Below are 23,909 nucleotides of genomic sequence, written 5' to 3' on the forward strand. Positions count from 1 at the left end.
TTAGCCATAATTAATTCTTCTGGAGCTACACGCAACATGCTGATTAATTAGCCTGGGCGTTGCCTCCTTAATTTGATAGTAAGGGTTGTTATCTTACCCTCTGGGACCCCAGAAAGGAATTCTTACGTTCTTCAGACCTTCGTAAGTAAGCTCCTTCTTCAAATAGTCTCGCCAAGAGGCTATTTACATTCTTTTGAGCTATTTAAAATTCCAATCCGAAGGGGAGGATGAGCAAACAGCCGGCTTCCTCAGCGCATGCGTACCATCCCCCTTGGTGGATTTAAGTCAACTTAATGACCTCAGAAATCCTCTGTAGATGATTGAATGCCGTCCTTCTCCGGGGACTCTTCAAAGCCAAAAAGGAACCCCACTGGAGTCCCTCGTCAGCCAAAGTAAATCCCCTCAGAACTTAATATGCATATCTTGGCCTTCTCCCTGCCTGGAAGAAGTAGGCAGCAGGTGTTGCAATCACATTCTCTGCCCAGAACAGAGGCTCTGGTCTGCTCCTCGGCTGAGAAGCAGCTTGATCCTCCATGACCAAAACCCGGAAGTCCCTTTATTCCGTATCCTCTCCACTGGGTATCTCCTGCACAGCCTAGAAAGATAGCCCATCAGCCTCCTCACTGACCCCCTTCTAAGTTCATGAGCCTAGTGCAGCAGGCCGCACATGCCCAGTTAGCTTGGGAGAACAGGTTGGTTAGACTTCTGGAGAATCTTAGAATGCATTTGCAATATTTCAACCCTTCCCATTACATTGGCTGGGCTAAACTGCTGGGACCAGCTGCACTGGACTTTGAGGAGCCCAAACTGTGTTACTGCTGTTGCAAGAATCCTCCTTGTTACCACTGTCATGAAAAGCTTTTGTGTTGTCATTACAGTGGTTTCCGAACAACAATCCTGTGGTTCCTAAAAAAAGGTCTTGGTGCAGTTTCAGAACGGGGAGCAAGTCCATTCCTGGTAGATCCAATGAAGTGTAGAATGTAAAGGAATTGGATTTGCTAGCAACACATGGGTTTGCTTTCAAAGAAATGTAACTTAATTAAGAGTAATTGTATATCATTAAATGCATAAAATTAGGGGGAGATTATGCAGGGAACAGGAGAATTAAATGATACACTGAGATGTTTAATTCATAGCTGATAGTATCATTTGAACTATTTTATAAAGATTGAACAGGAAAAAATGAAATGGTTTATTGGGAAGAAAGATAAGCCATCAAAGGAAGTAGAAGAGGAGCTGGTGCAGTAGAGCCAATGCTACCTATCAGTCACCAGAATGAAGTTTAGATGGATTGTGGATGGACAGCTGCTGGAAAAAGTATAGTTCTATAAGTATTTGGGCACTGTATCGCACTCTGTTGGAAAATGGACAGCACGTCTCTGCCATGTACAAGCAAATGCCAAACAATGTGTTCAAGCAATTATTCAGTTTTATTATGTCAATGGTGGATGCTTTTTTCCCTACTGCAGTTCAAGTATACAGGGCCAAAATGATGCCCTAGCTACTTTATTGGGTACCTATCTGGTTTGATCAAAGCAATCCAAATGTAGAATACTGGCTTAATTCCTCAGAACTATTCTGGGACTCCCTAAATGTGTGATAGCTGCAATTACCATCCTCTAGATGGGATTATGTTCATTAACAGCTATTGCAAGGATTGCAGCCATAAATTTCTGGCTGAAATTTATGCATAGAGATCCACTCTCTAGTTTTGTCTCTTTAGTATTGAAAGATGCATTTATGAGCAAAAAGTTATATTTCAGGAAATTAACAGTGCTGGATTTTCTACCCTGGCTTTATGGTTTTACAGTTTGGAAAAGCCCTGGTTGCTGGTCAAGAAAAGATTTGTGATATTGATAAACCAAAATATGTATGCTGTGCCATGTAGACTTTGCTCACTTTTAACCTTAGATGTAAACTTTACAGTGCTTTGGAAATGTATGAGCTATTTAAAAACACTGAGTGTACCAAAAGAAAGGAAAGCTTATATACTAGCACGTTGTAATATTTTGCCATCAGCAATCCTTGAAGGCCATTACAGCCATATATGTTCAAGTAACCAACTATGTCCCTGTCTGTGGTGACAGAGACAGTATCCTATGTACTGTTGTTTGTGGTTTTTGTAAAGGACATAGAGATGAGGTAATTGCTCCATTCTTGACTACAGAACCTGGCCATTCAGCAAAACAGGTAATTATCATTTTTCTTGCTGGGAAAAGTGCACATATCAGTGTAGCCAGTGAGACAAGATCCTGGATATTAAAAGAAGTTTCTTACTCAAACATGTACAATTGCTAAATTTCATTTTAATGACTGTATTACTGAATGATCAGTTGACCATATAAAAGAGCTGTTATTGGTAAGTTGTCCAGGTACTGGAGGGCTGGCCCAATTTAGGCCTTTTATGCACATCAGCTTCCTTTGACATTCAAATCACATGTCTGTCAGGGTCCCTTCCCCCGCCTTCTGCACACATTTTGATTGCTTCCAGGCTGGCTTTTCTTTTCTTTCTTTCTTTTTCCTCTCTCCCTCCCTGCATTTTCTGAGTGTTCTTTTGAGCAACTTTTTTTGGGGGGGAGGGTTGAACAAAAGAGTAGAGGAAGTTCTCACTCTTTCCTTTCACTGCCCCTTAATATCCATTTCCCCACCCACTTTGAAGTTGTCCCTGCCCATCTAACTATCTCCTGTACTGTAAACAGAAGCCAAGACAAACAACATCCTCTCACACAACTTTTTGATTCCCCCATCATTTAAATTTTTTAAAGGAAGCACACAAAAAAGCTCTGCAGAGCTTCTACCAAATAACTCCTTCCCCATACAAATTGCAGCCCCGTGCAAAGTGTTGTGTTGTGGAATTGCAGCCAACTTTCCACATGCGCACACCACACACACATTTTGCCAGCAATCAAAGCTTGCATTGCCTAGTATCATTTGGTTCTGCTGTGCTTTCTGTATACTCTTTGTGTTCTCCCATATTATGAGTTCGTGTGTCTCCAATTTTTCATAGTGGCCAATAACACAATATGGAAATATGTGGCAATAGTTGGCAATATGGAAAACCAGTCTTGGCAGCTGCTCTTTCAGTTTCAAAAAAAGTCTAGTCAGTTTCAAGATGATTTTCCTCTTTGCCTGCATTCCTCTGTGTTTCCTTTCATTCAATGAACTAGTGCTAAAATGCATGTGCAAAGACTGAACCATGAGGATTTAAATGGAAGGTTCTTGCTTGACTCTACTGCACAGCTGCAATAAGGCAATTGGATAATTAAACAAAAAATTGGCTCCACCCCCCACATATCACAAGTGACAATTAAGAAAAGTGTGGGGTTTTTTCTTGTCGCTGCAGGATAAATATGCTGGAGGGAATGGTTCATAAGGCAGGCACTGAATCAAACTTGTCAAGTTTAAGGGTCTTAGTTTTTGAAACTGATCAGGATTGGACTCCTTCAGGCAGGTATGCATGCAGGTCAGATGTTCTGCAGCTAGGGAAGTAGACTAAGAAATGCCACATCCTACCTCAGATGTTACCTTTTGCCCCATTTTCATCCAGAGTTGGCTAAAGTGGTAACCTAAGTCCTCTATGCAACAGTATTGCTCTATATTCTTCCCTTTTATGCAGAAGGATGGCAATTCCTGAACTTGTAGCTAAACATGAATATATACAATGAACAATGCCTTCTATTGTTAACCCAGGTTGTTTCACTGTACTATTTCATCTTTTTAATTATAAACTATATAGCTGATTCATGTTTTTGTTTTTTCAGGACTCCCAGCATGTCTCTACAGGGCACAGCAATCAAAGTAAGATCAACCTTCACTTTGCAGTTACATTTGATGGAAATGCTGTTTCTGTATGTGTATGGCGAAATAAAAGCGAGATAAATAATGGAAATATATAGTTATTACTGTATTCCAAATGGAGACTTAAAATTGGATAATTTTGAATGTTAGCAGCTAGTAAATTATGGGTAGGATAAAATTTTGCAGGAAAGGATTACATGGAAGAAATTGACTTAGAATAGGTATATCCAAAATTCCTGTTTGTCTGCTTCTTTTTTTAAAGCACTAACATGAATAACACATAGTCAGTGTAGGGTTCTCTTAGTCTTTCTCTTTAGAGTTCTAAAACATACGTTAAAGAAGGATGGAGAACACAAAAGATTCTTTAATTCAGTGCCACCATTCTCGTTCTCAGGTAGGTGTCGCCCATCTGTGAAGAGTGAATTTAGTTACATTGAGATGCAACTACGGTAAAACATGTGGCCTCTGCACTGCAAGGAAAGAGGAAATTGTTATGTGAGACAAGCTATTAGTTCTTTCCCCTGATGTACCTGATTGGTGTTAATGTTGCCCTGCATATTAAAAATACATGACCTATCTTTTTCACAACATGAAAGCATCCCTAACATAAGCTGTATTGTGTTAGCTTTGTGACCTCTCTTATAGCAGACAGCACTATTTGCAAATTACAGACGCTGTGTTTGAAGATGAAAAATGTTCTGTGCCAGTAGATAGAGCTTTGAAAATGACTGGTCACCTACTGAGCAAGGAGAAGTTTATCCAGAGGGGAAAATGTTAGGAGGCTTTTGGTTTAATTCAGGACAGCACTACTCTGAGGAAAGGTCAGGGATGAAAAGCAGTGTGGTAGAAAAGCAATGTGGGATGGTGCTGCTTAATTACCAGCAACTGTTTGATATTGCTGTGAAGACCAGAACTGAGGAAATGATAAAATGATAACGAGGACGGGTTTCAATAGCATAATGGATACAACAATGATAGCAGGAAGTACTAAAGAACAAAATGGAGATAAAGATGGACCAGCTGCTCAGAACGCAACATTAAGAGAAGGATAACTTTCATAACTTGCTTTAAATCAGAAAGCTTGCATAGGTCTGGCAATTGTCTCCCAGTGTTAAATTGTTAATGTTCTATGATTCATGAAACAGACTAACAATGAAAAAGAAAACTTCCATGATCAAAGAATCAAGAGGGGAGAAATCAAGGTGCACCATTGTACCATTTCTTTGTTGCTAAATATCAGTTCCATGCCCCTGCCTCTCCCAGCCCCCCTTTCAAAGGAACTAGTTCTGGTACATGGATAGTTCCCCCCTGCTCCCCTATAGAGTACAAATTCTGATACTTGGGTAGGACGAGGAAGTAGAATAGTAAGGTCTACATACCATAATTTTTAAAATAAAAATGTCAGCCTACAAAATTAACTAGGGGAGGGGAAGAGAGAGTGTTGTTCGGATAAAGAAAAGGAAAGCAGCACTGGGTGTACTGATCTTCCCTTTTTGTTCTCCCTAATCAGGGCAATCATTCTTTTGCCCCCCTCCCCCCAGTTGGAATAAAGAGGCTGACGCAGAATATTGGGAAAACAGACCACTTTATTTAATTAACTCTACTAACATGGCAAGGGCTACCTGCAGTTGGACAAGCCCTGGGGTCTTCCTCCGACCCCACCAAGTCCAACAATGGGCGAGCCACCCTGCCCCCAGCATGAGCCATATGACTGTGGCTAATGCCGGGCCAGCCAGGCCACAAACTACCTCCCCTTAAACTACAGCCCCGATCACCAGAAGAAGGCGAATTTAGGGGGAGGCATGAATACGATCCGCATTATACAGCATTGAGCCGTTAAGCCCATCTGCCGCTCCTGCGTATCGACTGCACTAACTGGTGCAGAGGCCTGGGAGCTCACCTGCAAGGTATAAACCCCTTGCTCCTTCTGCCAAGTGACCAAACTAAACCTGCCTACCTAACTTCCACACCACTGTCAGCAGTACAAGGTAGGCGAAAAACACCTCACCGTAGGCCAATCAGGTGAGATAAAAAAATTCCTAGCTGGCCTCTAATAAGACGACCAGTCAAACCTGTACTACCGCAGGGTGGGTGGGTGGGCTGAAAGCCTAAAAGCAACTGTGTAGGCTGGGCAGGGTTGAGCCTATAAATAGCCCCGACGCTCCGCCCCCAGCACGAGCCATAAGACTGTGGCTAATGCCAGGCCAGCCAGGCCACAAACTACCCTCCCCTTAAACTACAGCCCCGATCACCAGAAGGAGGCGAATTTAGGGGGAAGCATGAATACGATCCGCAGCAACCGGATGTCCGGGAAGCTCTCCAGCCTCCCATCCTTCTGGGTAGGCAAAGGGCAGCCCCGCAGTGCGTAGCCGCTTTGCAGCCTGGCCAGGGCGGGGCCGAATTGCCCCCCCCCCAGTCAGAATAAAGAGGCTGACACAGAACATTGAGAAAACGTGCCACTTTATTTAATTAACACAACTAACCTGGCAAGGGCTACCTGCAGTTGGATAAGCCCTAGGGTCTTCCTCTGACCCTGTCAAGTCCAACAATGGGCGAGCCACCCTGCCCCCAGCATGAGCCATATGACTGTGGCTAATGCCAGGCCGGCCAGGCCACAAACTACCCTCCCCTTAAACTACAGCCCCGATCACCAGAAGGAGGCAAATTTAGGGGGAGGCATGAATACGATCCACATTATACAGCATTGAGCCGTAAAGCCCATCTGCCGTTCCTGTGTATCGACTGCACTAACTGGTGCAGAGGCCTGGGTGCTCACCTGAAAGGTATAAACCTCTTGCTCCTTCTGCCACCGCCAATTCCAAGCCTCTGCTTAGGCATTAGCGCCCCACCGGGCAGCCTAGAGCTGCCTGAAGCCCTTGCCAAAGGTTGCTTAAGAAGGCCCAGAACTCCATCTGGCTGGTACAGCTCACCCATATCCACCCTAATTTCAGAGTGGGGAAGGAAGGTGCCCAGACCCCCTTCTAAGGCCTTCCGCAGGGCCCAGTTCACCTTTCATCTGGCCCGCTCAATCCCCACAGAGTCCCAGGCGGCCCACCAGACTCTTCTTGGTAGGATGGCGGACCAGATTAGACGGACTCCAGGTCACCTCCGCACGATGGCCCGAAGGTCCTCCACCACCTGCAATGAAAGGGCCTTCCCCTTCATCAGCCCCAAATCATTCCCACCAAGGTAAATGACAAGTATGTGAGGTGGGGGACTGGCCTTTCCTGAAAACAACAATGCCAGGAGCCCTGGCCCCTTAGCCCCTGACGCCCCTGCCATTCAACGACAGCCCACTCGCTCAACCCCAACTGGGAACCGACTGGCGATCTCCTTGCATAGTGGGCCACCCAGAAAATCATACTGTGCCCGCAGATGAGGATCCGCAGCCTCCCCTGACAAGACACAGCACCTGGAATGAAAAAACAGTCAAACACAAAAGAACTTAACTTAACACTAACCAGCCAGCCCAAATCCCCTCAGGGAAACACCAATGGGCGTACATAGGCTCGGAAAGTTGCTGAACGCCAACGGCCCACCTTTTGGATGGCTGGACATGGATAGCCCATTGCTGCAGCAGTTGACATGGCCCCTATTCGAAAGGAATGGGTAGAAAACTTAAACCTCGCCAAGCCCAACTTGTCTAAGGCCCGAGCTGTAACAGCCCCAAACTGATACTTTGTGAGGGGGCCCCGCCCTTATGGCAAAATAGCGGTCCCTGGGCATTCCCCCTGAATGCCACATAGTGCTGCAATGCTTGCACAGGACATAAACAGGCCTCCTCACAGGGACTGATTGTGATCATGGTGCCCTTACACCGTTGGTCCGTTTTGGAACGCCTGACATGCAACACCATGTGTCCGTCCTCAAATTTGACATCGCTGCTCTGCAATGCCCAATCAGATTGGTCATTCCGTGACAGCCGAACCAGTTTGCAGACCCTTAAGGCCCCCCAAAATGCTGTCAGTGCCGCTGCATGGAACAGTGCAATTTCGTAGGTCGAACTACACACCTCGGGCCAAACTCGTTCCAGCCCCCGAAGTATGGACGGCAAGATGGGTTGCCGGGCGTCCGTCCGTGCCCCCCATTCCCGGGAGCAGCCTTCAAGCATCTTTTTAACTCTGAAATCCCCAACAGCTACCGGAAAGCCCTGTGCCTTGCTAATAAAAGCTAAGGCAGCCAACTGCCCCCAAATGGACTTAACTGTTAGGCCCCTACATTTCAGATGCACACTAAACTGCATCAGGTGGAGAACTGGAATGGGCCAGCTATCTCCCAATTCCACCGTATGTCTAAATACCCTAAACTGTCGAGCGGCACACTCATACGCTTTCTGTGTACTCGGGGCCAAAGCTAACATAATTGCCCTACCAGCTTCAGCCTGCCAAGCTGCCACAGATCCTGGGGCATCCGCACCGGCAGTGGATCGGCCTCCGGGGCCAGCTGGCAAAAGCGCTTCATCTGTCGGTGAGACAGGGCATCTGCCACCCCGTTACAAACACCAGGGACGTGCTTTGCCAAAAACAAAACGTTTAATTGAAGGCAGCATAGTGTAAAAGCCCTTACCAGATTCATTACTGGTATTGACCTGGAGGATAAGGAGTTAACAATGTGCACCACCGACAAGTTGTCACACCAAAAATGCACGACTTGGACTGCCACCACAATAGGAAAAACTCCAAGAAGGTTAAGTTCCTACAAAGCCCACTATCATGCCAATCCATAGGCCACTGCTCAGTGCATCAGTGCCCCTGAAACAAAACCCCAAAACCAGCAGACCCAGCCGCATCTGAGGATATCTGGTGGTCAGCCTCAACTTTCATGTCCTCCCGCCAAAAGGACACCCATTAAACGATTCCAAGAAGGTCTCCCAGACCTCCAAATCGCTGCGCATGCTGGCTGTTTTACGCACCCTATGATGGGGTGAGCGCAGAGACCCCATGGCATCACAAAGGCATCAAAGGAATGCCCTGCCCTGTGCTACCACTCTGCAGGCAAAATTGAGATGCCCGACGAGCTGCTGTAGCTCCAGCAGCGACACCTTGTTTTTTTGCCTAATGGCAGCGAGCCGTTCCCTAAGCTGCCGGACCTTTTCCTCTGGCAGCCGAGAGGCTTGCTGGACGGTATCCAGCTCAGTGCCCAAAAATGTCAGGCGTGTAGCTGGACCCTCAGAGACCCCATGGCATCACAAAGGCATCAAAGGAATGCCCTGCCCTGTGCTACCACTCTGCAGGCAAAATTGAGATGCCCGACGAGCTGCTGTAGCTCCAGCAGCGACACCTTGTTTTTTCGCCTAATGGCAGCGAGCTGTTCCCTAAGCTGCCGGACCTTTTCCTCTGGCAGCCGAGAGGCTTGCTGGACGGTATCCAGCTCAGTGCCCAAAAATGTCAGGCGTGTAGCTGGACCCTCAGTCTTTTCATGCGCCAAAGGCACACCGAGCTCCTCTGCCTGCTCCATAAACAGCTCCAGTAGCTGGGCGCAACGCCCAGTCCCTGCCATGCCCACAAACAGAAAATCATCCAGGAAATGAACAGTTTCCCTACGACCTGATATCGCCTTCAGCAGCCATTCCAAAAAGGAACTGAACCTCTCAAAAGCTGTGCAGGATACAGAGCACCCCATGGGTAGGGCTCTATCCATGTAATATTTCCACTCAAACTAAAACCCCAACAATTCAAAGTCTTCCAGGTGTACTGGTAACAGGCGAAACACCGACTTAATGTCGCATTTGGCCATCTCTGCTCCCGGCTCACACCCCCGCACCACTTTGACCGCTTGGTCAAAGGAAGTGTGCTTAACTGAGCATAGGTGGTCGGGAATGCCAACATTCACCGATCCACCACTAGGATATGAGAGATGATGAATCAACCTATATTCACCATCTGCCTTCTTAGGCACCACTCCTAGAGGAGAAACCCGTAAACATGGAACTGGGGGGTCATCAAAAGGACTGATGACTTGCCCCTACGAACATTCCTTTGCTATCTTCGCCCTAACCACATGTTCAAGCCCAACAACAGAACGAAGGTTGGATGCCCTACAAGGCGCCCTAGGCCCTTGAAATGGGATCCTGAACCCCAAGGTGAACCCTTCCCATAAGTAGGCTCTGTCCATGATCTTAGGATAACCTTCCAGGAAATGCTTAAGAACTCTCAGCCAAATAGGGCTGGGCACCTTTTCCAGGCATCTGCGAATTGCCTCCACCCCCAGGGCGCTTGGCCCCTCTTTCTGCTTCGTCTTACTGCATGCAGAGAATGCATGAGACCCGCCCCATAATGGGCATTCATGCCTGCATTTACAAGCTTTCCGGGAGCACACTCCTTGAGAAGTGAACTCCCTACATAGCAACCGGGATTGAACCGGCTGGCCCTCTGATGAGCAGGCAACTGAGACGCCAGGTTGTCTATGCACCAAGTGACCGCTGTCAGCCCTGTCACCTAAATTGGGTTTTGCTGGGGCCATCAGCTGTAGCCACAGCTGTTGATTGATTTGGTCCCAAGGTAATGCCGGATTAATTGCTGCCCTCATCCTAAACGTCTCATCGTATTGTAACCAGGCAGCCCCCGTGAAATCAGAATAAGCCCTGTATATAATATCGCAATATTGAAATAAGGGGGGCAGCCCTGCATGGCTGCACCCTGGCAATAACTCCTGTGTATATCAGGAAACCCGGCAGCCAATTGGCCCAGGTGCAGTCAACCCTTCCTACGCCTAAGCTTCTCCTTTTCTTTCTCATCCATTTCATCCTTACTTTTCTTCTCCAATTCTCTATAAAGGAGACTGAATACATCGACGTATTCCCCTCTTAAAAAATTTTCCCCGCATCGCGGGGGTCAAATGGTCCCCTAAGGGTATTGCGGTATCTCTGAAGGGGAGAGCCAAGAAAGGCACAGACCCATAAGGATTCAGGGGATAACTCCAGGCATTCCATTGCCCGCTAGGCCACCCCATGGGTTGGGCCATTGCCATGTGCCTACCCCAAGGGAGAACCCCCGTTGATGCTAATGATGCGGAAGCCCCCTGGGCAGCCTCCGCCCCCGTCGAGACCGCAGGTGGCTGGCACCACCCAACCGGGGTACCTTGTACTCGCCCTACAGCGGGAGCTCCCGCCGCCCACGCTGGGCCAGGAAAACCCATTGCCCGCTTTGGTCCAATGGTGTAGCAACTTGCCCCAAACTTGAGGGCCCAGGTAATGCACTATAGCCCCGTGGCCCCGATGGCCAAACCTGAGAATGTTGTGCCGATGCCACCTTACCTTCCACGCCAGATGCCGTCACTGCCACTGGCTGATTCGGCTGTTGCCTTTCGTCCACCACCTCCTGGTCCTCACTTCCGTCACCCGACAAGGCGTCCTTGCTTGTCCCAGCCTCCTGACTCCAGTCGGGCATCATCCTTGAGCCCATGCCCTCCTGCAACGCAGATGGTCTCACCAGTACCTCCCTTTCAAATGTAAAGGCACCCGACCACCCCGTAGCCCTGTGGCAACCAGACCAAGCTGTAGGTGCCCCAGTTGCACCCCTTTCCCTCTCTAAAGCACCCAAATGATCCATTATGGCCTGCCTCATATCACAACCATCCATCTGCTCATCACCCGGTGCACCCGGGTGGACCCTCTTATTAGTGACTTTCTAAGTAAGTAAGTAAGTAAATTTATTTTTGTATCCCGCCCTCCCCCACCAAAGGCAGGCTCAGGCTTGGCTGGCTGTTTACCCTTGGAAGGGCCTTGTCATTTCTTTGGACCCATAATAAGCCCAGTAGCTTACCCTCCCAACAAGAAAAATACGAGGGGGGGGGGAACTCACTCCCTCTTATAACCAAGCCACTACTCAGCCACTAAAGGCCAATATATAACTGTGTAGGGGGGGGGGGTGAGTGGCTCAAACACTTGCGGCCCCAGCAACTATCCTTCCACAACTTGCCCCGCTTCAGTGCCTAAGCACCACCTCCAACCTTAAAGGCCACCTCCCCCTACCACCAAGGGCCCGCTGCCCTCTGGCAGGCACACAGCGCATCTTTACTCCCGCCTCTTTGTTCTCAATGCCACCCGCAACAAACGCCGCTCCCGGCCAGCTGCCCACTCCGCTTTAGCTTGCCCCGACGTTCACCTTCGGCCCAAACTGCCCACTCAAAGGTCCACTGCCGACGCCGTGCGTCAGCCCAACCCAACCAGGAACCCCGCTAACAGGCCACCACCTCCTCCGCTCTCGGCCTCGGACGCTGAAAGTGCCTCTGACCCGGCTGAGAGCCTAAAAGCAACTGCGTAGGCTGGGCGGGGTCAAGGCTATAAATAGCCCTGACGCTCTGCCCGCCCGCAGCACCCGGATGTCCGGGAAGCTCTCCAGCCTCCCATCCTTCCGGGGAGGCAAAGGGCGGCTCCGCAGCGCATAGCTGCTTCGTGGCCCGGCCAGGGCGGGGCCAAATTTCTGTTGTTAGTTTAATATAGAGCTGAGAGAGGACTGGCTCTAGTAATCAAATGGAACAACCCAGTCTTCTGAATTCCATATTCTTGAGTCACTTACTAATTTGAAATACCGTCCTCCAAGGTGGGATTCCAGATGAAATCTTTTTCTGATGGATGATGTAACTCCAAGTCATATATAGGCAGGTAGTATAGATAGCGTGAGACATAGTACTATGATAAGCCTGTGGACCTCCCTGACAACAATACCCTGGTTAACAGATGATATCAGTGATCAGAATGTATACACTTTGATCACCACAAAACCCACAATGTTTTCAGTTCAACATGTATCCTGGAATGTATGCTTTAATATTGTACTACCTCCTCTGAAAGGCCATTTATCAGAGGGAAGCCAAATGGCATTTGGATGGTGAGATGTACCATCCAAGTATAAGAATTTGGGAATGTATAATCAGAGACCTGCCAACTGAAATTGCCTTAGTGTGTATGTTTTGTATGAATCAGGAAATACTGTGTGTGTGAGAGAGAGACACAGAAAGACGGACAGACAGAGAGATTGAGATTTTTTTTTAAATTCCATATCTGTGTCTTCAGCTGGAAATGCAAGTGCCTTTTCCCACCTTTGTTTGGAAAGGCAACTGCAGCCTTTCCTTCAGAGACAGTGCTCTGGCAAGTACTGCTATGTACTCTTCAAGGGATGCCTATGATTCTCCAGCAACTTCATCCAGTTAAAAATATGACAGCTTGCTGGTATGAGTTATCAGGAACCTATCTTGCTGGTTTTGAAAGATACAGTACACACCACTTACGGGCACAGTTAAAGATACTGAGAATTAGCTATAGAACCCTAAACAGACTACAACAGGGCTGTCTGTTCCCATACAAGCCTACCTAAAAGTTATAACCAACTTCATAAACTCTTCTATGTGACCACCATAGAAGCAGCTGATAGTACATGCTAAACTACTAATGCCCCAAATCATGAAAAAAAATCTTTTTAAAGTAGCAAAGTGAGCTCTTACCTTCTGTGCTACTTTTGTGCCTGCACGGTCACTGTCCATCCCAGCTGTCCTACTCTTCCCTTGATCTCCATAGGCAGGAACCCTTCCTTTCCTGGTGTTATTGTTTCATTTCTTGAATATGTCATACTTCCATGATTAAAAAAAGCCTCCGTCAATTTTATTGCAATATTTGGTTAATACAGCAGAGCTTTGTCCAGTCATAGAAGTGTGGTACTGAGTGCAATAAGTCAGTCTCCCAAGGAATATATTGTAAAAAAAGGTAAACTTACATTTATCCAAGTATATCCAGTTCACATTTAGGTTGCAGTCGAAAGGCAAGGGAAAAGTCTAATCTAAAGAGTACTTTCCCTGTCACAAATGACCAGCTTGTCTAGCATCATGTGTGTGGGAGTATGAGGACATTGTCTCTTCAGGAGAGACCTGCAGAGACTCCATGGAAGGCCATGTAGAAATAGGTGAGAGAACAAAGTGAGAGACAGGACCGGCACGTGGAAGTAGGCGGGGTCGGCGGTTGCCTAGAGCGCTACCCCACCTTGAGGGCACCACAAGGCACCCCCTTACTTCCCCTTGCCCCTGCAGAGCACTCCTCCGAGCCTGCCTTAAAGGCAGAGGAGCACTACACTATGCTCTTCGGAGGTTTCTAAGGAAGTCTCCAAAAAGCACACTATTTTAGTGGTTACCAGCCACTTTCAACCTGCAAAGAGCGTACTATAGGGAAAGTGGCAGCATGACAGCACTCTTGTGCACCACCCATTGCTCCCTTTCCCCGCCCTGTGATCATGCCATGCTCAAGAGAGAAGAGATTTCCCTTAAGGGAGCTTGCAGGGGGAGGTCTGCCTCCAGCTGCAGAACACCTAGCACTGGGGCTAATGAGAGAGAGGAGGGCAGGTCCAAGGTTAAGAAAAAGAAAGGCATCCCTTTCAAGGAGAACACCTGTACACACTTAGAATGATATAGTGTCCCCCACCCCAGTCCAAGCATGCCGAGTGCTCATTCCAACAAATTTCATTTCCAGGTCCTAAGATTGGAACTGCATTCCTTTGAACTTGTTGTGATTTGGATAACGTGTATTAATATTGGTTACTAGTTCTTGCCTGGCTCAATGGAGCCTTTTAGGACTGAGCTTGAAGACACTGAAACAGTGGGAAGCAGGATCCCACTCTCTGTTTCCCTGAACCAATAGCAAACCCCCTGGTAGTTCAAATGATCCAATGACGTTCAAGCGCAGGAAGATTGTGGGTATATAGTTGGCCCCATTGGCCCAGTTCGTCAGTCTTAGTTTAACTGTTACCATGCTGTAATCACAATAAAGAGCTGTGATCAACTCTACCGGAGTTTCCTCATGCATTTAACTAGCTATTTAATAGAACTAATATACTTGCAATACATTTGTATGTAGAGTTAATCCAGTCTAAGCCAATTGAAATGAATGAGCATACACCAGAAGGATTGTTTGTAGAATGCATTTCAAGTGTACTCATATGAAGCAGTTTCAAGCCTAGAAACCTAAAAAGAAACATGTCTTAGTCTGGGATGTGTACATATTCAAGAAATATAGTCTCTTTTGTACTGAAAGGTTCTGTGCTATGGAGATCTTAAACTGTAATGGAGAGACAACCTGTTTTGAGAGACAATCTTTTATTCATGGGCAGAAAATAGTTTAGGAGAAGGGACAACCTGAACCTTGATGCATCTGTATAAATGTTTTTAAAAATTCATCTATTTCTAGCAATCAAAAGTTCTGACCTCAGTTTGCTCAAAAATTGTTCTCAGAATAGAGAGTACTCAAGCATAATTTTTTTGTGGTGGGTTAAATGCTGCCCTGACATGACCTTGTTACTTCTAGCTTTTTTAGAGTTAAGTTATTTTTTACTGTATTTTAACTAGTGTTCTGTTTTGTTACATTACTGTTTTAACATTGGAAGCTACCTCACTAGTAGTAAAACTGAGAGGTGAATAAGCTATACATATATAAGTAACCTTTGCTTTAGGCTGAAGCATTAGATAAAATAAATTCCTGCACTGTCAACTTGTTGCTTAATATTTACACTTACATTCTGAGCTTGTTTAGATTAAGAACAGCTCTGACTGCAGGCTTGAGACACTTATTCCAGAGTCCTGGTGATGTGGTAACTTCTGTGTTGCCAGATGTTCCATTTGAAATAAGAACTGCAAAACCTGCATCTCATTTTAAGCATTTTCTCCAGCCGTTAAAGTATAATTGCCTTTCTCCTGAAATTACAGTTTTATCTTTACTGCTTTCTGCATACTCTGCGAGTATTAATCTTCTAGCAATATTATTATTAATCACCTAGCAATAAGTACTCCTTCTTTAGAAGAAAGATGCTGTATTCCAAATAACCAATGGCATATTCCAAACAATAAAAATTAAGACTACATACAAACCAGATGACTTTTTTTTTATATGTTGCCTGTTGAAATTAATAAGGATATTAGATAAAAAGTTATTTACTAAAACAGTAAATCTGTTGAAACACTCAAAACATCCTGCCCATCTGTACCCCAAGAGCTAGTACTTAATTGGATTTTAGTCACATTATGCATTAAGTTGCTGATGCATATCAAAATCGCCAACCACTTAATTTGTCCCCTGTACATGCCTCAGCTGTTTTTAGTAGAAGTACACTAGAACTGACAATATGTTCACCAGTTTAAGTTTTTCAGCTTAACATCTCTCTGTCAGGAGCCACAAACCTATGGAATAACAAACACCAAATCTCTTGATAATAACAAACACCAAATGTCTGCTAGTAGACAGATAACTCCAGGGAATCTCTCGACATATTATAAAATATTCTGTTCTCTGGATGTTCAGATCACTTAGATGGAATCCCAGGAATAGCCCTCCAATAGATATAGTTTTATTGTCTGAAAGAACTCTGACAGCTGTTGTTGAAACTTTTGAGTTATCTATCTGAAGTTCAGCATAGGTGAAGCTTTATTGACATGTTACTAGTTCAGACCTTTATGTACAGAGATCTTGCCAGGAGTGAAACCAAAACCTAAAAAGAGCATTAAGTAATTTCAGATTCTCCCCCCCCCCCCCCCCGAACTTCAAAAACAATTTTTCAGGCAGGAATTCACAGTGCATTCATCCCTATCTCCAGAGATGCAGAGGACATTCTCTAAATCTGAGTTTATATTTCAAATAATATCTGGGAAACAAGGCCAGCTTCTCACTAAGTTGAAGATGGTGGATGCCAGTGCATTTTAAGTGGTGGCACCCATTCTCTTGAATCATCATCCTTAAGATAGTGTTGTCTCCTGCAGTTTTGGCAGAGGATGCAACATATGTATTTTTAAATTGCATTTAGTTGAAAAACAAAACGAGAAGACTTTTTTTTTTGCACTCACTTGAAATTATTGGTATGGGGTTATTCTATGTTCTGTTCCTGTTGTATATTTGCTATTTGTATATTTGTTATGTTTTCTTGTGTAGTCTTATTGTCTCACTAATATTATCTGTCTTGAATTTAGAAAACACTTTTTAAAAGAACTTCTAAATAAATATATGTGTGCATTTGGGAAAACTGTTATGTTAATCTGTTTAAAATATTATACCACATCTTTTCTTCTGGAAAATACAGAGAGGGGAGGCAGATTACCAAATATATGAAAACATACAAGCATATAAAAAAACAACTTCAAATATAATAAACAAATGCACACAATAAACAAATGCACACAAACTGGAGAGCCAGTTTGGTGTAGTGGTTAAGTATGCGGACTCTTATCTGGGAGAAACGGGTTTGATTCCCCACTCCTCCACTTGCAGCTGCTGGAATGACCTTGGGTCAGCCATAGCTATCACAGAGCTTGTCCTTGAAACACAGCTTCTGAGAAAGCTCTCTCGGCCCCACCTACCTCACAGGGTGTTTGTTGTGGGGAAGGAAGATACAGGAGATTGTGAGTCACTCTGAGTGGAGGGCAGAATATAAATCCAATGTCGTCGTCTTCCTCCCAACAAAAACTGACCACCATAAAAACATAATTCTAGCGAAAATTTAGTTTTAAAACCTTTCTGAAACAGTGCTACCTTGCAACTTTATGTCAAAACCAGGAAGGTGGGTATTCTTCTTTTCTAGTAGCCCATGTAATCATCTATTCTTCTTCATCTAGTAGCCCAACAAAACCTGGAATTTGTATTCAAATGAACATACCATCCTAGAGAATGGTGCCAAAAACACAGAGCAGAGGAAAAACAAAGCTGGTGCATGGTTTTCTATAGGAGAGAGAGTCCTTTAGATAATGTTTTGGTTTATTTAAACATATGGATTATTTATTAATAATATAGATTAACATTCTTTTCATTTCATTTCCAAGGAAAAAGTGATGTTGAGCCAAAGATTCCAGAGATCAGTGCATCGCATACATCGTAAGTAAACTTTATATATATGATCCTGAGCAGTGGTTTTTGTCTTGACATTCAGATTTGTACCTCTTTGCTTGTTTGCCTGAAGATCCTCTTTATACCTTTAAAACATTGTTCTTAAAATGCTTTTAGTGTTAGATGGTTTCCTAAGTTAACGTTCTTTGATTGCAGAAAAGACTATAACACCCCAAGTGTATACTTTTTCCTTAGGAAGTATAATACCACTTCATTAAAAAACTGACTTTTGAATGAAAGCAGGAACTTGACTAAAAGATATCATGTCACATATTGCCCTTGATGTACCGATGTAATTTTAAGACTGGAGTCAGCAGTTTCACCCTCTGAACTACTGAAATCCAATTACGGCTATCAGTGGTCTCCCACAATTTGTTGATGATTCTGAATTAACAAAAGCAGTGGAGGAAGGGACCAGAAAAGGCATTTGTAATGTATCAGTGTTCTTTATTCTAATGCAACAGTGAGACCTTTTATCTATTTTTTTTTTCAATATACAAAGGACTCAACTGTTTTTACTGCTATAAAATCCTTCAAACCATCAAACGGATAGACTCAGGTTTGTAAGAGAGAGCGGCAATGGAAGAAGGCTTGGCTAGATAAGGAATCTTGGTCTAGTCCACGTGATTAGGGTTAGTTTTAGTTTCTGCGGTATCACTCAGCCTTTTTAGTTATTTGGAGGGGAAGCTTTTTATGTAACAGTACAAATCTGTAAATGCTAGAGTGCATTTAATCTATCATTTCTATCCTCCAGATCCTGTTATTTAAATTCATAGTTCTGTATCATGTAAAATCTTGTAAAGTGCCACCATTTGTTACATGGCCAAGTGCAGGCACAGAAAAGAGTGCAATAAGTGTGATTATTGTTGAATATTCTTGATAATGCTGTAAATATATATTTAAATACTTCTTCAAAACTAATTTAGAATATCATTCAGCATAGCCTGTGAAAACCTTGTCCTGGAGATATTGTTATGAAATATGACAGGTGAATAAGTTTTCTATCACTTATTGAATACTGCTTGCAGTTTAACTTCCATAGTTGTGAGTAGTAAATAGTTATTTTAATAGTTATTTGATTTTTTTAAAAAAAAATGCATTGCAATAAACATTTGGAGGGAGTTTTAATGCCATCTGGAGGTACGATAGAGAAGTGAACTCATGATTTTGGCTCATTTATAGCAGAATCACACCATTTACCTGTAGTTCTTAACATGGATTTAAAGAATGAAATCTACAAAACATAATAAGCCTTGTGTTCTGAAAAGGTTTCTGGAGCTAACATGCATTTTCTATAGTGAAGTAAATGCTATGTTTAAATGTTTTTGGAAATGTGTTTGTTCCTTTATCCTGTTGAAAATGTAGAACCTGTAATAACTAAGAAAGGTATTGTAGCAGCAAATTGACAATTAACAAATTGAGCAAACCTTTGATCTGAGTAGCATGAGCATGCAAAAGCAACAAAAAAAATGCTCATGCTACTTAGATCAAAGGTTTGCTCAATTTGTTAATTTTACTATTCTGTCATTGTACCATTTTACATTCTAAACCACTGCCTACCAGATAATTTTACTTCACTGTCATTGGTTCTTAAATCTGTACCATGTTGCATCTGGGCCACTACCTACCAGCTATGTATGGCTCTGCTCAGCTATGTATGGCTTTGCTCACTGTGCTGGATTCCTTGTCTGATGAAGTGTGCTTAAGATCACACGAAAGCTTACGTTCTAAATAAAAATTGGTTGGTCTTAAAGGTGCCACTTGACTCCTGGTTTGTTCAGTTGCTTCAGACCAACACGGCTGCCCGCTTAGAAATAAAAGAGGAAAAGGAGAAGTAAGAAACTTAACATATACTTAACATATAACAAGATTTGCAGTGCCATCCTAAGAACACTTTTTGGGGAGTAAATCCCATTTAATAGACATGAAATAATACCCTTGAGTAAGATTCCTGATGCTAAATAGGAATCACTGAAACGTAATTGATCTACTGATTTCCCAGCCTCCCATATCTTAAAAGAAAAGTATTAAAGACTCTTAAAATAGAAGGAAAAGAAAGAATGTAAAGTACCCACATAGTCAGTTTCCTGAAATCATATTGACCTTGGTAAAACCTCAAAGGAACAAGTTAATTTGTTTCTGCATGTCTGAAACTCCATGCACAAACTGAACATTCATAGGTACAATAGCAGTTAATTCATTCTTTCACTGGATTTACTGCCACCATCAAACATTACTCTCACAGACAGGTTTATTACTCTTCTGAATCAGGCAGAAAGCCATTCATGAGAGGAACATTTACATTTAAGTCTTTCTAAAGGGGGAAACAATCTCTCCCCAATCCAGATCACTCCATTATATATTTTAAAAACTCAAGACAACAAAGTGTTACAGCCTCTTCAGTGTGCCTGCCTCACAAACTTCCAAGGAACTACATTAAATATCTTTTGCTCCTTCTGCAATGGATCTCCTACTGGTCTTCCTATTTACTCCAATAAAATTTTGGTCCTACCTTGAGGCTACCACACTGAATGAGCATGTCCTGCAGTGGTACTGGAAGTTTATGACAGGTAATGGTTTGATGGGGCATCAACTTTCATATGTAAAATCTGCCATGTCAGGCAAAAAGATTTTATGGTAGATGCTGAACTGTTCCCTTTGGAGATGTCATGTGGGGTTCAACCCTCTGCCCTGTGTTATTTATTATTAAACAAGCTCATTCACAGCTTTTGCATATCCATTTGCAGATAATGCTGGCTTTGTATTTCATTAACTAAGCCTCTGGAAGTCTCTGCCCTGGGCTGTAGCCTGGATGTAAAGGTGAAGTAGCTGAAGGGAGACAAGATGAGGTTGAAGCCAAATAAGGTGGAGGCAATGTTGATCAGAATGCCCAAGAGTCTGAGGGGAGTCATACCACCAGTGGGTGGCTGATTATCTGAAGAGTTCAGGGTTGCTTTTGAACCTGTCTGTGCTGATTGAGAAATCAGTGCAATTGTTAATAGTGCCTTCTATCAATTGAACATATGAAGCTGCCTTATACTGAATCAGACCCTCAGTCCATCGGTATTGTCGGTATTGTCTACTCAGTCCATCGGTATTGTCGGTATTGTCTACTCAGACTGGCAGCGACTCTCCAGGTCTCAAGCGGAGGTTTTACATCTAGTGTAGAAACTAATTCCTTTCTTTAACTCAGCTTACCTCACAATTACCTCAAGGCTAAATTACTTGCATGTGCTTTACTTGGGGCTGCCTTTGAAGCATATCTAGAAACTTCCATTTGTTCAGAAAATATCAGAGCCTGTCTTTTAATTAAAACCAGGGCTTTTTTTGAGCAGGAACGCACAGGAATGCAGTTCCAACTGGCTTGGTGTCAGGGCATGTGGCCTAATATGCAAATGAGTTCTTGCTGGGCTTTTTCTACAGAAAAGCCCTGTATGAAACAATGGTGATGTCAGGGGGTGTGGCCTAATATGCAAATGAGTTCCAACTGGGTTCCATGAGTTAAAACTCATGGTTTCTATCACACCACCCATTATAAAATAATCGCATTGGTTGTCAGTTTGTTTCTGGGCTCAGTTCAAGGTGCTTTAAAGCCTTTCAGGACCTACAACTCAAATATTTAAAGGCTTGCTTCTCCCTGTAAGCAACAGCTCCATTCACTAGGTCAGTTATTTCTCACTGTTATATCTCATGCAGAAGTATGGACAGTGGTGGCGCATTCCAGAACTTTTACCGTGATTGTGCCAAAGCACTGGAACTGGCAGCTGGTAGGAGTAAGAGATGTTTCCTCTGTGCCTCTTTTTAAAAGGTTATATAAGGTGTTTCAATTGAAAAGAGCTTTTGTGTAAAAATTTGGCAAGAGTCTTTATTGAAGCTCTCTTTAGCTGTAACCATGTACTGCTGGTTTTAAATATACTATTTGTATTCTCAGCCATCCTTCATTGAGTGGTTGATATTTATGTGTGTTCATGTGAAGTTGTTTTTTTTGGAATTAGTGTGTTTGTAAACCTCTTTGAGGCCACACATTTTGGGAAGAAAAGCAACCCCAAAGTCTTTAAATAAATAGACAGACAACTGCATCAGTTACTTGAAGTAGACTTTACAGTGTTCATTTAATTGAATAGATGGTTCTGAAAATTCAGGCCACAAAAATACCTCTTTTTAATCTTGGTTACCATATACTTTTTAAAAATCTCATTTGTGTATCCTCTATTAATGCATATTTCCCTTCTTATTAGTCCTTAACTGTAGGAGACTTTGCAAATGTTTAGGTTTGGTTTAAATAGGAGAAGATAGGCGCTATTTTCTCTGTTGTGTAAAGTAAATCTACAATGGGATGCAAAACAAAAGGAAATTTATATATATTTACCTTCTAAAACTCTTAGCCCCTTCTGGGTTTTTTTAAAGCACTTTTATGCTGCAACAGTCATTTCTCATTATATCTGCCTGTAGGATATTTCTACCACCACCACCCCAAGAAAACCTATTCCAAAATTACCCATTTTGTAATGAGTTGGCGCTTCTCAAAGTGATGGAAGTCTGCAAATTTGTGTTATCTGGCATTTATTCTTGAATTTGCACATGTGTTATCTTAATCCTTGAACTTTATTGTATTGTATATAATCTTCTCACAATAATACCTGAATTTGAGAAGATCTTTTCACCTAGCAAGATCAAATACTATTGTTTTTTGTTTATGTTGATCAAAGATATGGCTAGGATTTTGAAGACAGTGTTACACATTTATTAATATGCCACACATAATTCCATCCTTTCAAACATGGACACTATATCATAATATCTCATTCTCAAAATCTGTGGGTATTTAAATCCACTGTTTGGGGCCATGAAGAGAGAAGGAGGAAGAGATTGGATTTATACCCCACCCTTTACTCAGAGTCTCAGAGCAGTTTACAATCTCCTTTCTCTTCTTCTTCCCACAATAGACACCATGTGAGGCAGGTGTGACTAAGAGAGGTCTTTCAAGTACTGCTCTTGAAAGAACAGCTCTGAGAGAACTGGTGACTGATTCAAGGTCCCATCAGCAGGTGCACATAGAGGAGTGGGAAATCAAACCCAATTCTTCCAAACTGGCTTTGTCAAAGTTGGGAGACACCCAAGGTTTGCAGAAAAATACAAAGCTTTAAAAGGGAAGTTTCCTCAAAACAGCTTGTGATCTGCAGCCCAGTGGTCACATGTGAGAGACATCAGATGAAGGGAAGCAGCTGTTTGAGCCGGATAGGAGGGGAATTGCCAGCCTGCTGGCAATGAGGAGAATGACAGGTGTGGGCAAAATGGCTGGGAGGGGAGGCAGGAGATTAAGTGAATGATGTGGCAGCAGGGCACTGTTGCCACCAGGGATCCCCTTCCCCCACGAGTCTCACAAGTCCCCACTTGTACAGCCATGTTTCCTGTAAAAAATAAATAATTATGTATTATGTAGCTTCCTTTAACAATCATCATGCAAAATATGTAATCTGGCTTTGTTAAGACTACCATTGTCTATATCGGATAGAGAACAGAGCCTGAATTTTGGGGTATATTTATGAGATAAGAAACTATGAGGGAAATATAAAACTGGAAACTGATGCATACATGTTACTGATTAATGGGAAAATGTTTTGCTTAGGTCAGCTCTGCAGTGTACATTATAGTAGCTTGTTATAAATGGTGTGTTGATTTTGTAGTTGGGGAATTTAAAAACAAGATGAGTGTATGAAATACTATAACTGAAATATTTAGAAGGATACTGGTAGATAAAATGATGTAAGTGTTGTGTGGAATTTTTGAAGGTTAGAAAAGATAAAATGTCGTTTACTGCCTTTCTATCTCTCAATTTTGATGACCACATCCACTGGAAAACCATCCATCTTAATCAAAGCTTCACATTCTTAAAACATGTAAAGAAACAATAACCTGTTTCTGAGATGTCACAAGAAATAAATAGTTTTCTTTCTTGTAGTAAATCACAATTGTATCCGTTAGAGTGTAAAGTAAAGGCAGAATCCATTTTGTTTCTTATAGCTCTGAAATGGGGGGAACTGAGAAATATGTACTGAAAAGCCAACAAAAGATGTTTTGGAAGCATGTAAAATGAAGTATAATAGCTTAGGCTTAGTCTGTCTTTTAACATCTACCTCTGTGTTCTAAGTTATAAACCATTTGGAATATTTTGATTCCTTTTCTGACAAGTGAATAACAATGACAGTCATAGTACTGCTTTGTATTCCCATAATGCTTTTTTATGATCCACATATAT

General features: G+C 43.3%; 1 protein-coding gene across 2 annotated transcripts in view; it reads left to right on the forward strand.

Moving 5' to 3' along the window:
• AFF3 (ALF transcription elongation factor 3) overlaps positions 1-23,909 on the forward strand; it is a 372,886-nt gene that overhangs the window by 221,226 nt on the left and 127,751 nt on the right. For both annotated transcript variants that reach the window (XM_060233827.1, XM_060233829.1), the window contains exons 5-6: positions 3,762-3,798; positions 17,587-17,638. In XM_060233827.1, coding sequence (XP_060089810.1) covers positions 3,762-3,798; positions 17,587-17,638 — 89 coding nt within the window. The remainder of the gene's footprint in view (positions 1-3,761; positions 3,799-17,586; positions 17,639-23,909) is intronic.

The sequence above is a fragment of the Heteronotia binoei genome, chromosome 3 (genome assembly GCF_032191835.1).
Source record: "Heteronotia binoei isolate CCM8104 ecotype False Entrance Well chromosome 3, APGP_CSIRO_Hbin_v1, whole genome shotgun sequence".
Lineage (NCBI taxonomy): Eukaryota > Metazoa > Chordata > Lepidosauria > Squamata > Gekkonidae > Heteronotia > Heteronotia binoei.